At 37.9% G+C, this 22942-nt stretch overlaps 1 protein-coding gene across 7 annotated transcripts in view; it reads right to left on the bottom strand.

The window, feature by feature from the left end:
- Positions 1–22942, bottom strand: part of LOC125687230 (aminopeptidase O (putative)) — a 177492-nt gene that overhangs the window by 147475 nt on the left and 7075 nt on the right. For all 7 annotated transcript variants that reach the window (XM_048932153.1, XM_048932152.1, XM_048932156.1 and 4 more), the window contains 2 exons: positions 15414–16372; positions 10638–10804 (listed from right to left, as the gene is read on the bottom strand). In XM_048932153.1, the coding sequence (XP_048788110.1) occupies positions 10638–10804; positions 15414–16219 (973 nt within the window). In that variant the 5' untranslated portion in view covers positions 16220–16372. The remainder of the gene's footprint in view (positions 1–10637; positions 10805–15413; positions 16373–22942) is intronic.

Raw genomic sequence — 22942 nt, 5'->3', positions numbered from 1 at the left:
TGTTGAAGAAGAGAAAAAAAATCACTGAGACATGTAAGAGCAGTTATGTGACCACCATGGATTCAATATCATTTACTTGTATCTGTACTCAGCACTGGTGAGGCTGCATCTTGAGTGCTGTGCTCAGTTTTAGGTCCCTCGCTGCAAGAAAGACATTGACTTCCTAGAGTGTCCAGAGAAGGGCAACAAAACTGGTGAGGGGTCTGGAACACAGGTCTTATGAGGAGCAGCTGAGGGAGCTGGGATTGTTCAGTCTGGAGAAGAGGAGGCTCAGGGGAGACCTCATTGCTCTCTGTAACTACATGAAGGGAGGTTGTAGCTGGGGGTCGATCTCTTCTCCCATGTAAATAGTGACAGAACTAGAGGGAATGGCCTCAAGTTGCACCAGGGGAAATTCAGACTGGATATTATGAAATACTACTTTTCCAAAAGAGTTATTGGGCACTGGAATGGGCTGCCCAGGGTGGTGATGGAGTCACTGATCCTGGAGGCGTTCAAGGAATGTTTAGACATGTTGAGGGACATGGCTTAGTGAGAACAATTGGTGATAGGTAGATGGTTGTACTGGATGATCTTGACTGATCACTCAACCTTAGTGATTCTTTGATGTGATGATTCTATACTTAAGACCTTAACATTCCTCTATGTGCTGATATCTTCAGCTGTAAAAAAATCTATACTTACTGAGATGTTATTGATGCAAGGATAACAGCATTACTGCCCAATAATTGTATCAGATGTGAAATCTAATGGCAACCATAATGACACAAAAGATTAACATTTAATTCTGTCAACCGTGGATCACTTCCTTACACTTTTGTCTTGTCTATATGACATTACAAAGATTACAAACCCTTTTCTTTGTGTTCTGGACAGTACCAAACTGACAGAAAAGTTTTAACAACACTAGTACTTATGGATCAGACTTGGCAAACTGAGATATAGAAATGACAAGCAGGGAGTTAGAAATTAATCAGATAGAATATTGCCAAAGTCAATTTTCAGGTCATGATAATCCAGAAGCTGCTATAACAGGATTAGAAAATCCAATAGAAGGTAAGAAGATGAGACTTCATAGTATAAGAACACAGTGATGGGAGACAGAGAGTATCTTATATACTGACTACATATGCAAACACGTGTGAACAAACTTCAAGATATTTTGGGGCAGCCTACCTTTCATTAATCTAAACACTGCTTAGGTTTACATCTGCCTCTCTAAAAAGAGAACAGCATAAGGGTCACATTTAAGTACCCATCTGTGGGCAGAAGTACTGTTGATACACTGTATTAATAGGTTAATTACTCTTGGAAAGAGCCTCGCCTACAGAATCGTGTGCAATTACGTGTAGCCATGGAAACTGTGGAAACAAACAAACTTCATTTCTTTTAAGAAAACATTAATACTTGCAATAATGTTCTAAACAGGGTTATGGAACACTATCAACAGGAAAAAAAAAGATGCGAAGGTTGGAAATAATCAAGTAGCTACCACAAGGGGTATAATTAGGGGTATAATTATCTCCTTACCTAATGACACTAGAAGATCAAGTTCTGCAAAGAAAGGACAAGTTAAAAACCTTACTGCTCAGCCTCAACAAATTTTGCTACCTACAATTTAGTATAATGTTTATAATGCCTTTTAAGAGGCTGAAGCTTCATCTTTCTTTGTCTACCACAAAAAGCCTCTGCCTTTTATATGCAGTAGCAACCACTTGCACTATCTCACTCTCTTCCACTTTGGCAACATGTACCACTACCATCAAAAAGTTTTGATTGTCAGTGGAACATACATTACTCCTGCAATTTTCTTAACCTCACAACAGTATGCGAGCAAAAGGAACTTATTTGCTCCAAACTTACTTGAAACAAAGAGGATAAATGTTTTTGTTTTTTTAAACTTACCAAAGCTAGGAATGAGCCAACAAAAGCGAGTTCCATTTAGAGCAAAAGACATGGCCCAGAACAGTACCAATTTACTGTTTTGAAAAAACAGACTCTCAAATAGTGTAACATGGATTTTCGTTTATACAAAATTTTGCTGAGGGCCCAAGCCTGCTTGTATTCAAAACAGCAGCAGCTTTACTTTCAATTTAAATGGGTACAAGAGGTAGTCCATACAACTTCATTTTCTATAGTTTTGTTATGCAATGCATTAAGAGTTATATTAACAATAAAATCTTTAAATAACAGCAAAGGAAGAGGGAAAAAATAAGGAAAAACGAATGCATTTTCAATGGAGTTCTGAAACAAAAATGAAAGCCAAAAGGCAGTCACAGAAACATTGTTCAAGGTGGCAGAAGATGTAACAGAAAAGACTCACAATAGTGAGGACACTGTCTAAAACTAAAGGAAAGAGATCTTCGCTACCCAAATGGAGGGAGAGGAACACAGAGACAAATAAGTTTAGCAAGACAGGCTGGAGCAAGCAAGACCACAGAGGTTTTTGGTTTTTGCTTGTAAGAAAAGGGGGATGGTAATTTGAAAAGAATGTCAAAATCAGTTTGCAGTCCAGAAAGAAGAACAGTATGTACTGCATTCACAAATTTACATGGACTGGCAACAAACATGATATTCAGAGGCAGAGCAAACCCCAAAAAAGGATTCAGGTACCAAACACTGGAAATTAGGTTTTCTTGATATGTGTTTCCAGATTTATCTAAACTTGAGTTTCCTGAATAAAAGAAAAGCAACTAACATACAGCCTCTCTTCTGTTTTCCTAGTCTCATATATATTTTTTTACAGATCATTCAAACTCTGGATACTCTTACGACAAGATCCAAGATCCATATTGTCTACGTATGCAACTGGAACTAAATCCACTTCCTGCAGAGATTTAGATGCCCTCCACTCATACCCTAGAATGGCACAGGATAACTAAACATTTTTCTAACAGTGGTCTTCCGTTCAGCAACTGAATTACACACACTGGCATGAACACAGTCTCACAGAATGTCCTGGGTTGGAAAGGACAATAAGACTATCTAGTTGCACACACCAGCCATGGGCAGGGTTGTCACCCACTAGATCATACTGCCATAAGTCCCATGCAGGCTGGGTCTTGAACACCTCCAGTTTCTCTGGGGAATGTGTTCAGTGCCTCACCATCCCAACAGTGAAGAATGCCGTTCTTATATCTAATTTAAATCTATTTTCTTTTAGTTTGACACTGTTACTTCTTTTCCTGATAGTGATCCTCATTCCATTTTTTCCTCTAGAGTCCCTTAAAGTATTAGAAGACAGTAATAAGGTATCCCTGGGGGCAATCATATTGCTCAACCTGCTAGCCAACTTCTTTTGATGCATGCCAGGATATTGGCTTTCTGAGTTGCAAGCATATACTGCTAGCTCATGTTGAGTTTTTCATTTATCAGCTACCCCCACATCCTTCCGCACAGAGCTGCTCCATTCATCAGCCAGTTAGTTCTGATGTTTGGAGACAGCAGCTGCAGCAACCTGGCCTTATTGAACTTCACGAGGTTCGCACAGACCCAACTCTCAAGCCTGTCAAAATTCCTCTAGATGGCATCCCAGCCCTTTGGATGCAATCACTCAGCTGATTTTTTACAAAGTGGCCCATCAAATCCATGTCTCTCCAAATTAGAGATAAGGGTCTCATGTGGGACCATATCAAAGGCTTTGCACAAGTCAAAGTAGATTAGTTCCTCTTTCCTTGTCCACCAGTGCTGTCAATCAGTTGTAGAAGGTCACCAAACTATCTAGGCATGATATGCACTTTGTGAATGCTTGCTGTCTACAATCATGCTTTCTGTATGTATTAAAATGGTTTCCAGGAGGATCTTACTGTGTGCAAAGATGAAGAAGACTGGTCTATTGAAGATGACTGGTCTGTTGCTCCACAGGTCCTCCTTTTTACCCTTTTTAAACATGGCTGTTAGACTGTTACACTTCTCCTTTTCCAGCCGGACTTCATACCTTTTCAAATATGAAGGAGAATGGTTAGCAACTTAATCTGCCAGTTCCCCTAAGATTCTGGGATGCATCTCATTGGGTCTAATGGAATTGTGCATATTCAGGTTCCTCACATGGTCTCAGAGCATCATACAGTGGGTAGGACTTAATTTCCCCAGTTCCTACTTCTAGACTTGGGAGGTATAGTAGGAGCAAATGCTGGTTAAGACTGTGGCCAAAAAGTTGTTGAATATGTTAGCTTTCTCCATGTCAGCTGCAGCCAAGTTCCCTGTCTCATTCATCAGAGGTTATGATTTCTTATGTCTTCCTTTTCTGTGTTCTATACCTGCAGAAACCCTTCCTGGTATTCTTCACATTCCTAGTCAAGTTTCACTCTTGCTGTGCCTTGCCTTTCCCTGTCCCAACCCCAAACCCTAAATAGGTTGTGTCCTTACAAATTTTTCATGTAGACCACTGCTTCCACTGTCTGTGCATTTCTATTTTGTATTTTAATTTCTTTAAGAAGTCCTAACTCAGCCATGTAAATGAGATCACACTATAAGGAAAATAAGAGAGCTCTCTCTATAATGTGTTCACTGATCTATGATTGAAATGGTCTTCATGTATGCAACACTTCTCTACAGCAACAACCATGAAGTACTGTTTCAAACAGAGTTTAACTCTCACTGGTAGGGTTGCCTCCTGCCTACCTCTTTTCTCCCATAACTTCCTTTCTTTAACTTTCTTCAGATTGATGTGATTTGTTTCATTTTCCATTGTTTATATCCTCACTATGCACTGGGACGACAAGCTCCACTCTGTTCCTTTCCTCCCCCCTTCTTTGTCCTGACCATCCTCTGCTTATCAGTGGCTTCCTTGTAGACAGCACCACCTCTAGGATAAGAGAAAGTAGTACAGATCAAATGGGAAGATTCTCTAATGAAGTTCATAGCATTTTGTAACCATGAAAATTTTTTCAGACTAAGCAAGGACATCTTGGGAACAACAAGATGTTCATTTCCCAACCTATGGGAAATGAAGAGCACAACTGGTCCTTATATTTGAAATGCTTATTCCCTCTCCTTAAAATCAGACTTAATTTAAAAGAATTAGATTCCTATATATGATTACCTTGGGCAAAATATTTTCTTACAGATAATTTAAAAATCATTTTCCAATTTTATTTTTTTTCTCAGGATTGCAAAGCAAGTCTATTTTACAATTACACAAATTCTGCACAACAATCATCTATTCTATAAAACTGGAAAACAATCTATTCAAAATTTAGGACTATATTTAACAAGAGTAAGAAATTATAAGCTATTTCTAATTGCCCAAAACAACAATTTAAAGGCCATTTATTTACTGTACTTGAAATAATAACAATGAAATTACATATTAGAATTTTAATGCATTCAGCTATCTTTGAAACTAGTAAATTGTTTAAGTCCTGCAGAGTTTATTGTAGCTGAAGAATCACGTGAAAGCCACTGTCTGATAATGCCTGATGGAGTATTAAGATTGTATTTTGTGGTGTTTATATCTGTGTTGGCACAAACTACATATTTGAGGGGGAGTGTGCTAATATACAAAAACAATGTCCATGAATTAATAGAAAAACACAATTCAGCTACTTCTAAAGAATTAGAGGTATCCACACAACCCTGGAACTTGATATACAAAGTAAGAGCTAGCACTAGTACATAAAAACACAGCTTAGTAAACTAGTAGCTGGGGCACCAGGATGAAGAATCCTTCAGCTTTCTGGAACTCCTTGAAACTTGCAGAGATTTTTTATCTTATCTGAAGGACAGAACTTCCCATATCGCTTTCCCACATTCATGCTTGAGTATCGGTTCAGCACTGACTCAGAAGGATGAGTAGCATGTGACAAGCTGTCAACTCCCATAGTGTAATTCCTGCTACATACTGGAGATCAATCAACATGAGTACCAGACTCTTTAATTTTGCCTTGGGAAAAGAGAGAGAAGCTCAAATAAAATCTTTTGCTGTAAAGTATAGTCAGGTGATGGCTTCCATACCACTGTATTTCTAATAACAAAACACATCTTCTAGCTGAAATCAAAGTCTACACAAGATAGAAACACTAGGAATATGTGAATATAGAGTAACTGCACAGAGACCAAACCTCTTGATTTCATGCTTACTCTTGAACATGAATAAAAATTAATACAAAGGTGCTTGTGACAAAACATATATGCACATTCTGTGTGTAACAGCAATGAAATGAAAATAATACTAACAAAAATTAAAAAGTATATCCAGCGCTTAAATGCCTTGTATTAGACATAAACACATCTATAGTGTTCCCTTCTTCCCGAAGGGCCTTACCAAAAGCATTCTTCTGACGCTTTTTTCTCCCTTATGTACTACATAAAGAATGCATAGTATTTTGAAGCACTTATAGATTTTACATGAATAGTTCCCATTTCTACTTGGGTAAGTAACATTGCACTATCTTTCAAGCAACTGTGGCCACATTTCATTTCAAATGAAAGGATGAGCCATAATTTTATAGGAGAGAGAATGCAAAAAATGCTATGTGCAATTAGTAGAAAACCTGCAAATTCAAATGGAAAATGAGGATTCTGTGCAGTGAGTAGCCCTCATCTTGCCTTGGCATCGGGTCAAAGCATCTGTACACCTAGAGATGTGGATTTATGAAGCAGAATGCAGATTTCTGTTTAAAGGCCAATGGGTATAATTTTTGCTGCTGCTCTCTTATTAACTGCTTACGCACTTATTAAAAATATGATCTTGAAACAAAAATTCAGCTAACCTAGTTCTATTCAGAATAAATTAATTAACAACTGCCAAAATGCTTGTTTTTCCTAGGGAACTCCATTCTTTAAAATATATCTTGGTGTTCTGCCAGTGCGATTTTATAAATATGCAGTATAGCAACAGCATATTGTATGTAAAAATAAATAAATAAATAAAATGTTTTCATTTAACTTTCCCTGAAAAGCTGGTAGATGTGATCTAAAGACAAAATTCTAAATTAGATAGATTTAATATGCCCTGCAAAGCTGCAAAGTGAAAAGATCTATATCGAACAGCCTATTCAACAGCACAGGGCTACTAATAAACCTGGATTCCTAAACTCAATAAGAATTCATTTAGATTAGCACCTGAGCTTTGTGTTTTGTCTTTAAATCATTCCTGACAATATCACTGCTTTCCTTTCTCTCCTCATCTATTCTGTACATTGTTCACAATTCCAAGCAGGTATCTAAAAGTTGTTTGTTATTTTTTTGTGTATATAAGCACACTGATAATGAGGCAGTCATTAATTGCTAAGTCTCTGAGAGTTATTGGAATATAATATTTACTACCTTTAAAGAAATCAAACAACTCTTATTTCATGACAAAATTAGAACAAATTAAGAGTCCTGTGTGTCATGTAGCTCTGTAAGTAGAATCTTCGACACTCTTGGGAATGCCATCCTGGGGAGAGGGAAAGAAAAAACCTAAAGACAGTCTTGCTGCTTCACTTCAGTCAAGTTTAGCTCAAAACTTCTCCGAAAGGAATTGACACAGGACACAGGACTTACTGATTACAACTACTACAAGAATTTAAACTAAAAACTCTTATATTCTCCACATGGTGACAGGCCAACTTTGGGCCACTAAGTCCCAATCCTACCGTTAACAATATGGTCACTGATGTCATTTTCAACACTCCATCAACTGCATTTTAAAACGCGGTTTTCCCCAGAATTAATTTTTCTCTTAATACCACAGAATCACAGAATCACAAGGTTGGAAACAACCTGCAAGATCATCTAATCCAACCACCCTCCCATTCTTATCAGTACCACAAGCTACTAAACCATATCTCGTAGCTCCTCATCCAGGCGCCTCTTGAACACCACCAGGGACGGCGACTCCACCACCTCCCTGGGCAGCCATTCCAGTGCCTGACCACCCTTTGAGATAAAAAGTTTCTCCTAATATCCAACCTAAACCTCCTCTGGTATAACTTCTTGCCATTTCCTCAGGTCCTACTATTTGCCTGGGAGAAGAGGCCAGACCCTTTTGCACCACAACCTCCCTTCAGGAAGTTGTAGAGTGCAATGAGGTCTCCCCTGAGCCTCCTCTTCTCCAGACTGAACAATCCCAGCTCTCTCAGCCGCTCCTCATAAGACTTGTGCTCCAGACCCCTCACCAGTTTCGTTGCCCTTCTCTGGACACGTTCCAGGGCCTCAATGTCTTTCCTGTAGTGAGGAGCACAAAACTGAACACAGTACTCGAGGTGCGGCCTGAAGTACCACCATACACATTTAATGGACTCTTTAAACTAGAGTCACAAAGCATTATTACTGAGGAAATAATTATTTCACAATATAGACTTTTCAGCTAGTGAATTGATTAAGAGAATATTGATTTTAGCTGGCCTGTGCCCATTTATGTTTGCCTAAAAATCTTCCACAGGTTTTTATTTCTAAAAATTCACATCAGAATCCTTTCTTTTCATAATACTTTACACTATGCAGACACCACCAAGGTACGGGTAACAACTCATCAGCAAGGCAGGAGTGTGAATAAAAATAAATTATACAGTAACGGCAGAACTGTTCTCCTAGCCTGAAATCAAGAACACTTTCTTAATACCATGTCAGGAAACGACTATCGCCCAAATGAGTGAGAAGCTCATCATAGCAGTTGTCCATATTTCAGCAGCAGAGTCAAGGCTTGAAACATGCTTTACGTATGACCAAAATAATTGGACAATTCAATGCAAACTGATGGCTATCAAATTAAGGATACTTTTATTCATTCTTCCCCTCTCAAATATAAATTTGATTCTTTAGAGGGGATTTTTTTTTCCACAAGCACCTAATTCTAATCTTTTCCATAAGCCTTCATTGAACAATCTTTTCACAGGATAAAAACCTTTGCAGAGAACTACTATACTGTCTACATTTCTTTTGGCCAAAAGGAAGTAAAATTATATACATCAAAAGTATGCCTAAGCCACTTTTCAGTATCCAAATGCTTCTGTATGTTTCCCATTAAAGAAAATTTTGGCCGTATCTAAATATAGGCATCAGCCCCTTTTTGCAAGTGTTGAGAGATTAACTTATTTTATCACTATATGCTATACAATTTTGAATGATTATACAAGAAGTCAGTTCACTATGGCAGTAGCTAAAAACAACTATTAAACTTTGCCTGAGGGGTGAATTATGGAAAGAGTGAAAGTGAGCAAAGCAATTCATCAGGACAGGAATAAGTGAAAAGAGTTAGTCTTTTCATACACAGTTTTACAGTTGAAAATAACTGCTGTAAGGATTAAATCCTGCCTTGTAATCATTGCAATTATTTTAAGTATTAAAATCTTATATTACTTCAGAATGGAGACTTCCAAAACAGTTCCATTTGAGGCTGGCTTTCCTTGAGTTCTAAGAGCTTCTTTTATCAGAATGGGTAAGATACAAGGACTATAATCTTTATTTCATTTATTTACAACTAGAATATATAGCTGTGGAGTGGTGGGCCTTGTCCAAACATAAGGAGCACAAACTTTCTCCATTGCAAACAGAAATGAATACATTTATTTAGGGACTTAAACTTTAAAAACTTTAAAAAATCAGTGTATATAGCCACCAGATGGATGTTGGATTCACCCCACAAAATGTTCCCATTCAATTTATCTCCATTCCTCTGTGCGAAAGTTAAGCTCTCTTCTTCTGTCTGCAGCCTGAATATAGCTTGCACTTTCTGCAGCTCTACTTATTAATGTTGATTAATGCCACAGTGGTGCTGTACAAATCCAGTTTACTTTGTTTGTCAGAGGGAAAGTGGGAATAAAACAGAAATCTAGGACTTCTCTCCCAGTACTGGACCAATCAGTACTTAAATTAGGCCTAACTAAGGAAGGATAATTCTAAGTATTAATATTATTGAGATGCATGAAAATCCTAATTTCTCACTGAACATCAATGAGTACCACTTCCATAAAGCAGGATTCCTATTTAAAGGTCTAACAACAAAACTACTTACACTAGAAAATATTGACCGTGCTTCTCAAACAATTTCAAAACTAATGGTGGCAAGACATCCTTTATATTATTTTGATAACTGCCATAAAAATTTCTTTATCTGTGCAGACAGAGGTCTAAAGAATGAAGTAACCAATAAAACAGAAAAATGCTTGGTTGCTTTCAGCTGCAGATAGCGTTATCTACCAATTTCAAAAAACAAAAAATAAATCAAAACAAACAAACAAAAAACACAAAACCAACCCAAAAAGCAAACACCAGATTTTCAGAGTACGGAACTGATATTCTTCATCTATTCAGTATTTTTCAGGAAACATACAATACAGTGGCAGCTCTTAATTACTGCCACACTAAGCTACAACTTGGACTGAAGAACAGACACCAAAAGTTTAATTAATTAAGGCTTGGATTGTCAAGAGCCCGATTCAGTACTTTATCTGTCAAATATTCAACTACAAAGCAATTAAAATAAAGTCATTCACAACAAGTGAAATCTAGGTTTGGAAAAAGTAAGTCTGTAAAATATTCTCAAATTCTTACTAATTCTTACTGAGACCTTGAATAGGCAACCCCACATAGAGATTACTTGTAGATATCCTTTAAGTGCTTTTACATCCTTTCAAAAATAATGTCATTACTTAAGCTGTATATCCAATTATAAAGCTACTGAAAACACTGCTGTAGAAAATAAATTTCACCTTCTTGAAGCTGGACTGGTTCTGCTGAGTTTTCACCACTCATCAATACAACAAAGCCTGCTGATGCTCGGACTGACGCTTGCCACGTTGACGAGGCAATGGGTGGCTCTTGGCACGGGAAAAGGGCTCTGTTGTTTATCGGTGATCCCATCGTATAAACACATGGCCTACATGGAAGGAAATGAGATGGGTGGCACAGTTACAAAAAAAGACTCAATTGTGTTTTCTGTCAAAGATCAAACATACTGTTGTATCGCTTTTATACTTAACTTTCTCAGCTAGGTTTCAAACTTGTTTGACAAGAACCAAAGTTCCATTTAAGCCATTTAAGACAAGATAAAGAAAAGCAAAAATACAACAATAATTTTTACATAAACCACAAAAGAATTTTCTGCATTAGCTTTTCAGTCTCATACAATAGCTCTAAGCTGAAACCACAAGGCCAAGAAAGGCTTCTATCTTCTAAGGATTACACTGTAGCCTTTACTGACATTTATGACACTTTCTCCGCCTTCCCTCTGCCTTCCTGAAGCCCCATCTGGAGTTCTGTGTGAAGGCTTGGGACCCTCAGCACAAGAATGATGTGGAACTGTTGCAGTGGGCCAAGAAGAGGCCACAGAGATGCTCAGAGGGCTAGTGCCCACGTCTTACAAAAAAAGGCTGAGGGAGCTGGGCTTGTTCAGCCTGGAGAATCTTTGGCAAAATTTTATGGCAACATTTCAACAGATAAAGAAGGTTTATAAGAAAAATGAAGAAGGCCTTTTACCTTTAATGATAAGACAGGGGCAGTAGTTTTTAACTATAAGAGGGTAGATTTAAATTTTGTGTAAGGTAGATTTTCATTTTTATTTTTGTTATGATGAAGCTGGTAAGATTGGGAACAGGTTGAGCAGAGAAGCTGGAAGGGTTCAATGCCAGGCTGGATGGCACTTTGGGCAGTGTAGTCCAGTAGAAGGTATTGCTGCTCACGGCAGGAGGTTGGATGATATCCTTTACAAGTTCTTTCCAAACTAAATCATTATATGACAACAATTCTGCGTAAGTTATGCACAAATTTTCTACTTGTTCTTTGCATTTCAGCAGCACCGGTCACATCAAATAAGTTGAGCATGAAACCAAGGTCTGTTCCATGTAGAATCATAGAATCATAGAATCATAGAATCACCAAGGTTGGAAAAGACCTAAAAGATCACCCAGTCCAACCGTTCACCTATTCCCAATAGCTCCTACTAAACCATGTCCCTCAACACAACATCCAGTCTTTCCTTGAACATCCCCAGGCTCGGTGACTCCACCACCTCCCTGGGCAGTCCATTCCAGTGCCTGACCACCCTTTCTGAAAAGTAATACTTCCTCATGTCCAGCCTGAATCTCCCCTGCCGTAGCTTGAAGCCATTCCCTCTGGTCCTATCACTAATGACACGAGAGAAGAGGCCGACCCCCAGCTCACTACAGCCTCCCTTCAGGAAGTTATAGAGAGCAATGAGGTCTCCCCTGAGCCTCCTCTTCTCCAGGCTGAACATTCCCAGCTCCTTCAGCCTCTCCTCATATGGCCTGTGTTCCAGACCCCTCACCAGCTTTGTTGCCCTCCTTTGAACACGTTCCAGGGCCTCAATATCTTTCTTGCAGTGAGGGGCTCAAAACTGGACACAGTACTCGAGGTGCGGCCTCACTAGTGCTGAATATAGGGGAACAATCACCTCTCTGCTCCTGCTTGCAACGCTGTTTCAGATGCAAGCCAGGATGCCATTGGCCTTCTTGGCCACCTGGGCACACTGTCGGCTCATGTTCAGCCGAGCATCAGTCAATACCCCCAGGTCCATTTCCTCTACGCAGTCCTCCAGCCACACCGCCCCAAGCCTGTAGCGTCGCCTGGGGTTGTTGTGGCCGAAGTGCAGGACCCGGCATTTGGCCTTGTTGAAACTCATCCCGTTAATGTATGTATGTCCCATGTATGTAGGGTGTAGTGTTTAATATCAAAATTACTTCTTTGATGATATTTGATATAACATCACAATTTTGATTTAGAAGAGTGATATAATATATACTGGAAACACAGAACAAATTAACTTCCCCCTATTAAAATACAGTTACTGCAGTACACAGTTCAAATCACAATATCAGTATGATTCCTATTACCAGCCTGTAACACACTCACCACTACGGTGCTGGACATTCACAGCCATCAGAAAGGAATACATGGAATGAAGATAGTGCAAGCGTACTAGCTGTCTTCAACAACTTCTTCTTGTTTAATTTTTATACGCTATGTTGCCATGTATTTAATCCCCCATACTGACCCAGTTGACTCAGGGAGACATTAACAATCTTTCAGTGAATTCAGGGAGAAACATGTACATCAGCAGTCGATCTACTCAACTCATACAGCTGTTTATCTAAAACAAAGATCACACAATGGCCCCTTTTGTTCTGAGATGTCAGCTTTCTTTGTGACAGCTGTGGCCAGTCATACATCTTTTCCTACTTATCTATCTTTCCTATTTATCTACTATTTGGGCACCAAACTGAAAAAAAAAAAATGATTACATATGAATGTGCTGAACCTCAGTCCAAGCAGACTGACCTGTTCATGTGTGCCAAAGTAAACAATGCACAGGTCAGTACATGATTAGGACCCAGCTTTCATTGTCATGCTTTTCCATTGATGCCTTTCATATCAAAGATATTCTTTCATTCCCACACCCTCATTAAACAAAGATTTCCAATTCCATTCCGTTTTCTCACTAATATCAACAAAATCAGTAACTAATTTAGACAGCACTAGAAGTGCTAGCAAGTAGGTCAGAAAAACAGTGGGAAATATCTCCCATTAGAGGCAAATTTGCAAGCTGCATGTCTTGGTATCAGCTGGGATAAGGTTTTTTTCATAGTGGCAGGTATAGCACTGTATTTTGGATTTAAAGTAACGGAATAGTAGAATCACCAAGGCTGGAAAAGACCTCCAAGATCATCCAGTTCAATTGCTCCCCTACCTCCAATATTTCCCCACTAAAGCACATCCCTTAGTACAACTTAACATTTCTTGAACACCTCCAAGGATGGTGACTCTGCCACCCCTTAGCAGCCCATTCCAACTCCTGACCATTCTTTAGGAAATTTTTCCTAATATCCAGCCTTCCTTGGCACAACTTGAGGCCATTCCTTCTTGTCCTATTACTGTTACCTGGGAGAAGAGGCTAACTCCCACTTCACCACAACCTCCTTTCAGGCATTTGTGGAGAGCATTGAGGTTTCCCCTGGGCCTCCTCTTCTCTGGATTGAATAATCTCCGTTCCCTCAGCAGCTCCCTATAAGACTTGTGCTCCAGATTCCTCACTAGCTTTATTGCCCCTCTCTAGACACACTCCAGAGCCTCAGTATTTTTCTAGTAGTGAGGGGCATAAAACTGAATACAGAACTCAAGGTATGGCCTCACCAGAACTGAGTACAGTTGATAACAAACTGATGCTTTAGCTGCTCTTAAGAAGTGCTTACATGGCTTTTACATTCCATCATCCAACTCCTATCTAAGGATTTTTTAGTATCAAAGAACATACAATGAAATGCTGAAATTATCTGTGTTTAGTTCCTGTACTGAAAAGAGAAGAGTTTCCTGATGTATTTGCATCAGGTTTGCATACTCATACCTGAACGTACCCAAACCCACTAATCCATAAAGCTTCACGGTAACAGACTTACTGAGAATTATACTATCTTGTGCTTCAGTCAAAATTCAGAATTTCTGTAACTAACGATTATCTTAAGTTAAACTTCCTGCACTTATATTGTGAATAATGTATTGAGGAGTGAGGAGAGAAGGGGAAGTGTAGGAATTAATGAATATTATCCACTAACTAATTAACTACTGGGCTTTATGCCGATCACGGTTTACCAGAGAATAAACTAAATACATAGGTGCCTCTGAGCAAACTCTTAATTTATGTTAGCATAACTGAAATGAAACGTAACCATACATCACTACTTTAGGAATGAAAAGGAAGTATTATTCAGAATTTATTCATCACCTTCCAACTTTGCCCCCAATTTCAAAGTATCACAGACTTAAAAAAATAATAGTTATTAAAATCCACCTTTGAACATTACAGATACAGTTGTGTAAGTCAAGAGTGAATTGTGGATCCACTCACACAAAAATCTTATCTTGAAGATTTCTGTATAACACTATGTACATTCATAAAAGCCAGATAAAAAAAAAGCAGTTCCTTTGCCAACATCAGTGTATTTTACATAAGAGGTGAAGATTTTCAAAGTTGATTATGAGAGATTTATGAGGAAAAGACTGAATCTGTAAACTTGGTACAGTGTTGATAAAAGACTAGCTGTGAAGATATTTTATTAAATGTTCAGCATATTGATTTTTATGTGGTATGAATTGTTGTTTAAGCTAGAAATGAAAGAGAACGTAAAGTACTAAAGTGAAAATAACTTGTCACATATATCTCCCTTCCTCAAAATGCTGATCTCCTATTCCCTTCGCACACTTACCCCAATACTCAATAATTATTTATTCCCATTTAGTTTGAGGAAGCACAATCATTTAGGCAGACTTGAGGTCTGCAAGCACTGTGGAGTCTCCAGAGCACAGTTTATCTGTTATTCTGCAGAATAGAGTAGGATTCAAACCAAGCACACAAGAGATACAGTGAAAGGGAATGCTTATCATTTTCACAGAGCTCCTCAGCAGTACACAAATGAACATTCTCATACTTGTGTTTAAAATTAACAAGTGCAAAATCTTTCAGATAATCTACATACCTGCCACTCTGGTCGGTAGTCCATGTAACAGATCTTCCCTCAGGTTTGGTTTTGTACCATATTCTTATAGCATGAGGAAAGTCTGTTGGAGTCTGAACTCCCTGTTTCCTTATCTCCAAGCTCCAGGTACCAGTAGTAAACTCAAGCTCTCCACAGCCAGGTGCCTGGCTGCAGCAAGTGAAATAGTGTAGCTGTTCCTGACAGCGATCCAAAGGTAAAGTCACAAGTTCATGTACAATCTGATTTCTGAGATTTTCCAACCCCTTTGAAACATCAGTTAGTTCAGCAGACATGGTGAATTTCTCAATGCCTGACACAGCAGCAATATCTACCTCCTCAACCTTTAGCACAGATAAATCGCAGCAGTCCAATACCAGCAGAAAATCCTTGTTCCCATGGTTCTCTTTGTCACAGCAATTCTTTGAACTAGAAATCCCAGAAGTTTGCTTCTCGTTGCTATGGTTACCGTTTTTATCAGAAGTATCTTTTTCACCTTTACGACAGACAGCAAAATCACTATATTCTGCTTCAGATGAGAAGACACTTGCATTTGACACAGAAACATGGCAAGGTTCTGATGACCCAGTTTTACAGGTTTCATTAAGGTAAGACTGGCAGCCTTTTTTACCAGTACTACTGGCTTTCCTGTATCTGCTCCCTGTCTCCAAAAATAAAACTATGATTCCTTCTATAACTCGACTTTTAAAATCCACATCCAAGTCCAAAACATAGTGCTTTACAAGCATGTGGCTAGTGTTGGCCATTAAGGGCAAGTCATCCTTCGTGGGGTCTAGCTGCGTCTCCATGTTTCAGACTGGTGGTTAAGTTTTACAGAACCTTAGCCATTTGTTATTTATAACGCCTCCATAAGAAGCAAGAATGTTCAAGCTTCTAGTGCAAAAACATTTTGATCAAATTACAATATAGAAATCAGTTGTAGTTCCTTCACTTCTCTCGTTCTGTAAGAAAAAGCAAAAAACAAAACCAAGTCAGATAATTGCTCCACAACTCGAAGCATTCTGAAAAGTACTAAAAAGTCCAGTTGCTTTTATTAAAAGTAGTACAGCCAAATAGCGTCTCCACAGAATGAGATCAAGCTAGTTGCTTCAGGATTTGCTATTAAGAAGGCTTTATTTTTCAGAGAATATCCAAAGTCAATGTACCTTTAGATAGTTGTTATAAAATGAAACAAACTTACTAAAAGGCCTCTAGATGACTCTTTTCACCCTCAAAAATACTTAAGATACATATTGCAACATCTAAGTTTATTAGTGTTATTTGTTTTCAGGTTCCTGTACTTTCATCACATGATTTAGTTCAGAAGATCATTTTTCAGCTACGATTCAAAGTAAGAAGCATGAGGCTACATCACTTCATATGTTATAAACCTTCAATTAACAATCTGATTAATACAAGGCAACAGCAGGGACTAACATACTTTCCACATGACAACCACTCTCATATCAGTATTTTTAGTAAATTACAAGAAAATGAGTCCATTTACCGTGGGTGCATTCTTAGGAGATGGTTCATAAAGATTTTTTAAATTTATAGTTATATACTTAAGTTATATGATTACATCTTAATTGCTGGAAATTCAATCAGGATAATAGCATCTTACAGAAAAGAAAAGGTTTTTCACTGGAAAATATGCAAATAATACAAAGCAAGAACATATTAAAATACATCAATATTTTTTTGCAAGCACTTCATCACAGAATTTTAACTGCCAAGCATTCTCTGATTGCTACAACCACTGAGCTAAAATTATATGGTTATCACACTTCAGTCCTTTTTTTGACTGCTGTCTAGATTAGAAGTCAAAGAAAGAAACAAGAAAGTGCTAAAACTTGTAGTTCTCTCGCTGCCAGATGAGTGATGCTCTCATGATACACAACTAAGTTTTTGAGCACCTTAAGTGAACAGATACTGGCTTGAGTCATTGGTTTATTGTTTCAGAGTCAATATAGATTTCAGTGTCCAACATTGTTCTTTGTAGAGTTCTTAAAGTAAGCACAGAGGAGAACCTAGTCTCCCCTTAGACTTGCTGTTTTGTTTGTATGCTATCAGTAAGTGAAAGGCTCAGGCCATGAAACCATTAAACTGCAATCTGAAATAATTTCACACAAAGCACACAAAGCATTGCAAAAGGGACTTCGCTGAATGTTCTCTTCTACTCAGAAACAGCTATTACAGGAATGTCTTTGAAGTCAAGTAGAGAAAAATCTTTCTTTCACTTCATATCAATCCACATGCAAAGAATCACTGAAATATCTCAGCAAATTCAGAATACTTGAAGATTATCTGAAAGAGACATTCGATTTTTGGAACTAATGCTGGCAGATACTTCTCTGTTCTTTATGTGAAGGTTTTCCTAAGCTTTTTCTCTGAATTATATTTTTGTTGATCATAACAGTTTTCTATTTCTTTTCAAACTTTACATATTTAGAAGAAAACATTTCACATCTTGCACTGATGTACCTGTGTACTTTCAGAATTTAACTTTCTATAGGATCAAAAAAAAAGACACAAGCCCCTGCAGAGCACCAGTGACTTCACTAAGCTTTGCTCTTTGTACGTATTCATTTTTCCAGTTTGAATTAAAAACAAACAACAAGAAAAACAAATGAATAGGGGAAAGTAAAGCATCATGTACCCATCATGTACACATGCTGTGTATATTGGGCTCTAATATAATAATGGTGATTTATTTCTACTTAAAGAAGTCTGGAAAACAGAAAGGAAAAAAAAAAAAAAAAAGGAAAAAAAGTACTTATAAAGAGAAGTTTCAGAAAATCTCAACTTGCTGTATAAATGTTCATAACAAGCACATGGATACTAAAACCATTTCCTGCCATAAAATCTAACTGGGAAAATCAGTAGAGTAGTCAAAGATTGCGAATGCTGTGACATGAGCAATGCATCCAGGTCTGTCTGTGACACCAGAGAACTTGATATTATGAAATAAATAAATAAATACTTACTTTCAAAAAAAGCTAAAACTGTTTTTGGCTATATCTGCCCAATATCAATTCCACTAACTTAAACACACCTACTTCTACGATATTAGTAAGTATCCAAAAGTAGCAAAGGACCATACACCTAATACTCACGAAGAGCAAGAACATTCAACTACACGTAGGGAGCTATATTAAAACATACCTGCGCATGTGAAATATGATTTAACAAGTTACATTTTATTCATGTTAAAATGTATTTTCAACAGACAGCTACATTCTACTTCTATCACATTTGGCTTTTCCTACCCATGTCACCCAAACTCTTAACATTAGATCATAATTCTAGTGTGAGATGTGAGAGTAAAGCCATGGAAGAACATTCATATTTAGCAGTCATATCAATAACTAATTCTTAAAAGTGCTGAGCAACAGTCACTGAATCCACACAAAATTTTATCCTATGATTATATGTATATTTCCATCTAATACTGTTCTCAAAAGGTAACTTCACATAGGAGTTATCTTAAGAAGCGGAAATGCTGAGAGCTGCTCCAAAAGTAATACCTCCAATTTCATAACACTGTCCTATGACATCAGAGGCGAATGCTGGCAGTAGAGTTGAGCCTTTCCACCGATATTCCATTGCATGTCGCTGCCATGTGACAGATGGCAGCAGAGGGGCAGTCTGAGAATATCGCATCTAACATGGAAGTGCATATGAAGCAAGACTATGTCACTGAATTCCTTCATGCTGGAAAAATGGCACCTAGTGACATTCTTTGATGCTTCTTTGCAGAATTTTTCTGGAGACCAAACAGTGGATATGAGCACAGTTAGGCAGTGGGTGGTATGTTTCAGCAGTGGTGACAGTGGGCTACCTCCACTGGTGCAGATGTTTATGAATGCAGCATGCACAGGCTTTCATTCACCACTGGCATAGCTAATAGTGCTGACTGTGCTCAAAAACAGTGTTTTGTAGCTGAGAATTTTCATCTATCAAATAGTGCTATTTTGTTCTTATTATCTGTTATACTCCACGTCAAAATTACTAGGAGGCATTACTTTTGGAGTGACCTATCTATCTTGTCTTGCAGATATAACCACAATCCATAACATACTGAATTACGTAGGTAATATTTTTAATAGAAAAACCATCATTTTTGTTGCCAAAAAGGCCAATGGCATCCTGGGGTGCATTAAAAAGAGCATGGCCAGCAGATCGAGGGAGGTGATCCTCCCCCTCTACTCTGCCCTGGTAAGACCTCATTTGGAGTCATGTCCAGTTCTGGGCTCCCCAGTACAAAAAAGACAGGGATCTCTTGGAAAGAGTCCAGCGGAGGGCCACGAAGATGGTGAAGGGCCTGGAGCATCTCTCCTATGAGGAAAGGCTGAGTGAACTGGGTCTGTTTAGCCTCAAGAAAAGAAGACTAAGAGGGGACCTGATACAGGTCTATAAATATCTAAGGTGTGGGGGGCAGAGTGGTGAAGCCAGACTGTTTTCAGCAGTGTGTGAAGACAGGACAAGGGGAAACGGCTGGAAACTGCAGCATAGGAAGTTCTGCACAAATGTGCGCAAGAACTTCTTTACAGTGAGGTGACGGAGCACTGGAACAGGCTGCCCAGGGAGGTCATGGAGTCTCCCTCTCTGGAGACATTCAAGACCCATGTGGACACCTACTTGTGCGACCTGGTGTAGGGAACCTACTTTAGCAGGGGGCTTGGATTTGATGATCTCTGGAGGTCCCTTCCAACCCCTTTGATTCTGTGATTTTTGTATTCAGTAGAGCTATTTCTTTTTGGCTTTGGTTATGTTGTTTTTTTGCTGTTATTGAACTGAGCAACTAAATGAAAAGCAGGTTGAAAAGAGCAAATAAAAAACGGACATTGTTTAAACAAGAGAACAAATAAAGCATTGCTCTTTTGCTTTAGGGTCAAGTTAAGAAGAAATTTGCAGACTAAATGATATGTGCATATGTATTGAGACAGTATCACTCTTTCTGAAGCTAATTTATTTTTCACGTAGTTTTATCATGGAATCATAGAATGGCCTGAGTTGAAAGGGACCAGAATGATCATCTAGTTTCAACCCCCCTGCTACTTGCAGAGTTGCCAACCACCAGACCAGGCTGTTGAGAGCCACATCCAGCCTGGCCTTGAAGGCCTCCAGGGATGGGGCATCCACAGCCTCCTTGGGCAACCTATTCCAGTGCATCACCACCCTCTGTGTGAAAAGCTTCCTCCTAATATCTAACCTAAACCTCCCCTGTCTTACTTTAAAACCATTCCCCCTTGTCCTATCACAATTCATCCTCATAAACAGTCGTACCACCTCCTGTTTACATGCTCCCTTAAGTACTGGAAGGCCGCAATGAGATTTTCTTGAAATCTTCTCTCCTCCAAGCTAAACAAACCAGTTCTCCCAACCTTTCCTACAGGAGAGGTGCAGATATTCGATGATATGAATCAGAATTACTGATCAACGCTAGTACACAAAAGGCTGAGAAGAAAATGATCCTTAAAGATATTTTGGGGGGAGGATGGGAAGAGGATGAAGTCAGTTGCTACCTCAGTAATAAATCCATGAACAAAAAGTCTGTGAAAGAGTTATATTTTTAATACTATTTTACTTAAATCTGCTATATTAAAAAGAAATTTAATGATAACCAACATTGGATTTTGTTTGTTGGTGTTTTTTGTTGTTGTTGTTTTATAATACAGCATTTGCAACATAAAAAAACAGGCAATCGGGGAAAAATATTTAAAAGCATGCATATGATAGTCACCTGAGAAAAAAAGACAATCAAAATGTTCAATTTGGGCCATTTTAGAGAAGAATTTAACATGATATGAGGCAAGCAGATCCACTGTCTTAAACATTTTTAAGCTAACTTTACTAAATTAAAGTGCATGTATAAATGTTTGTGTTTCAGACAAAATGGATATCTAGTCAGTACAGCTACGTGTGGCTTATTAGAAACTGGATACTGGATACAAGAAGAAAAGACAGGAATGAACTGTTTACTTGGCCCAAACACATAGGCCTTCTTCTATTAAAAAAAAAAAAAAAAAAAATCAAGGCAGTAGTTAATGACTACATATCAAACTTCTGTAGCAGTGAACTAGAAAATGACAAAGAAGTCACATTAAATCACAATCAAGAAGGAAAAAAAAAAAGACAAGTAAAAACTAATACAGAAACAATGCACTTCAGCAAAAGTGAAGTACACAGTATCAGATATATAAGAAATTTGTTATTTTAGTTTCTTTAGAAAGACACTGTAAAAACCTGCAAGCGAACAAGAAAAAAAGGTACACATAGTTAGTTATAGCTCCATATTTACTTAAATGGCATTAACCTCTAACTTTGCTTTCAATCAATATAATGATTTCAATAGTACCGTAAAAAAATATATACTGGTATTATGTTTAAAGTCTAGCATCTAAGCAGGCTTCCCGCATTGGTTCAGCATAAAAAAAAATAAAAAAATAAAAAAATAAAAAAATCTGTCAGGTGAGACAGAAAGTTTGCACTCACAGAAGCAAAAAATATGTAAGGGCAAGTACAAGAGACAAGCAAGAATTAAGAGAAAAAGCAAAAAGTGCAACAATGAAATATGCTTGAAAACCCTATGTTCACGTCTTTAATTGAACTGTAATGTCTTTTGCAGTTATGTAATAATTTAGGTTTAAAAAATTAGGTAGCAAACAATGATTTAATTCACCCTTTGATTCTAATAGAGACAAGATGCACCTTCTATTACTTCTGTAATCAAGTGTTCCCAAAAATGTACAAAAATAAAAATACAAATATTCAAGGAAAACATTCCAAACTACAAATACAAACATACAGCTTATCAAAACATTGCGCAAATTTGCAAGTTGGGCCTGGCTACTCCAAGGCAACATTCTCCATTAATTTTCTTTCTGATTAACTGAATACAAATTCTGATGAATTGCATTCCCAAACAGTTTATGATCATGTTCCTCAATGTTTTCCTTACTTTGATCAAGAGAAGGAGTAGGAATCTGAAAGATATGAAGGGAAATTGGGCTTAAATAAATAAATAATTTTTTAAAAAAATTTAATCAAAGAAAAACCGGCTGTGCTACCTACACATTAGATGGAAAGTCTTACCTTTGTACTCATATATAGTCTAGCGTTCAGATGCTGATATAGTGGAATGCACTTGTATGCATTCAGCTGTAACTGCATCAAGGTATGCAGGTTTCACTGTTTTTATCTTTTTATCATCTTCCCACTGAAATACTCTTCTATTTTATGACCAAGCTATGTAACATACCCTTATAAATAAACTTCTATTCATTCCACGTTTCCTTTTAGTCTTCATTATCAAGTTAATAGAATAAACTGCAATTACGGTTCTCACTTTACATAAAAAACATACTCTCTCAACTGCTGAAGCAATACCCTTGCTGATCATTTTGGAAATCCTCTGCGCATTTCCAATCTTTCCATTTACATGCAAATAATAGAACTTTTCCCACTGCTTCCCAAAGATGCAGCTCTGAGTTAGTATTTATTAAATTTGATAAAACTTTTTCACCACC

The sequence above is a fragment of the Lagopus muta genome, chromosome Z (genome assembly GCF_023343835.1).
Source record: "Lagopus muta isolate bLagMut1 chromosome Z, bLagMut1 primary, whole genome shotgun sequence".
In the NCBI taxonomy this organism is placed as follows: Eukaryota; Metazoa; Chordata; class Aves; order Galliformes; family Phasianidae; genus Lagopus; species Lagopus muta.
The sequence above is the reverse complement of the archived record's forward strand: the minus strand, read 5'-3'. Positions and strand labels throughout refer to the sequence as shown.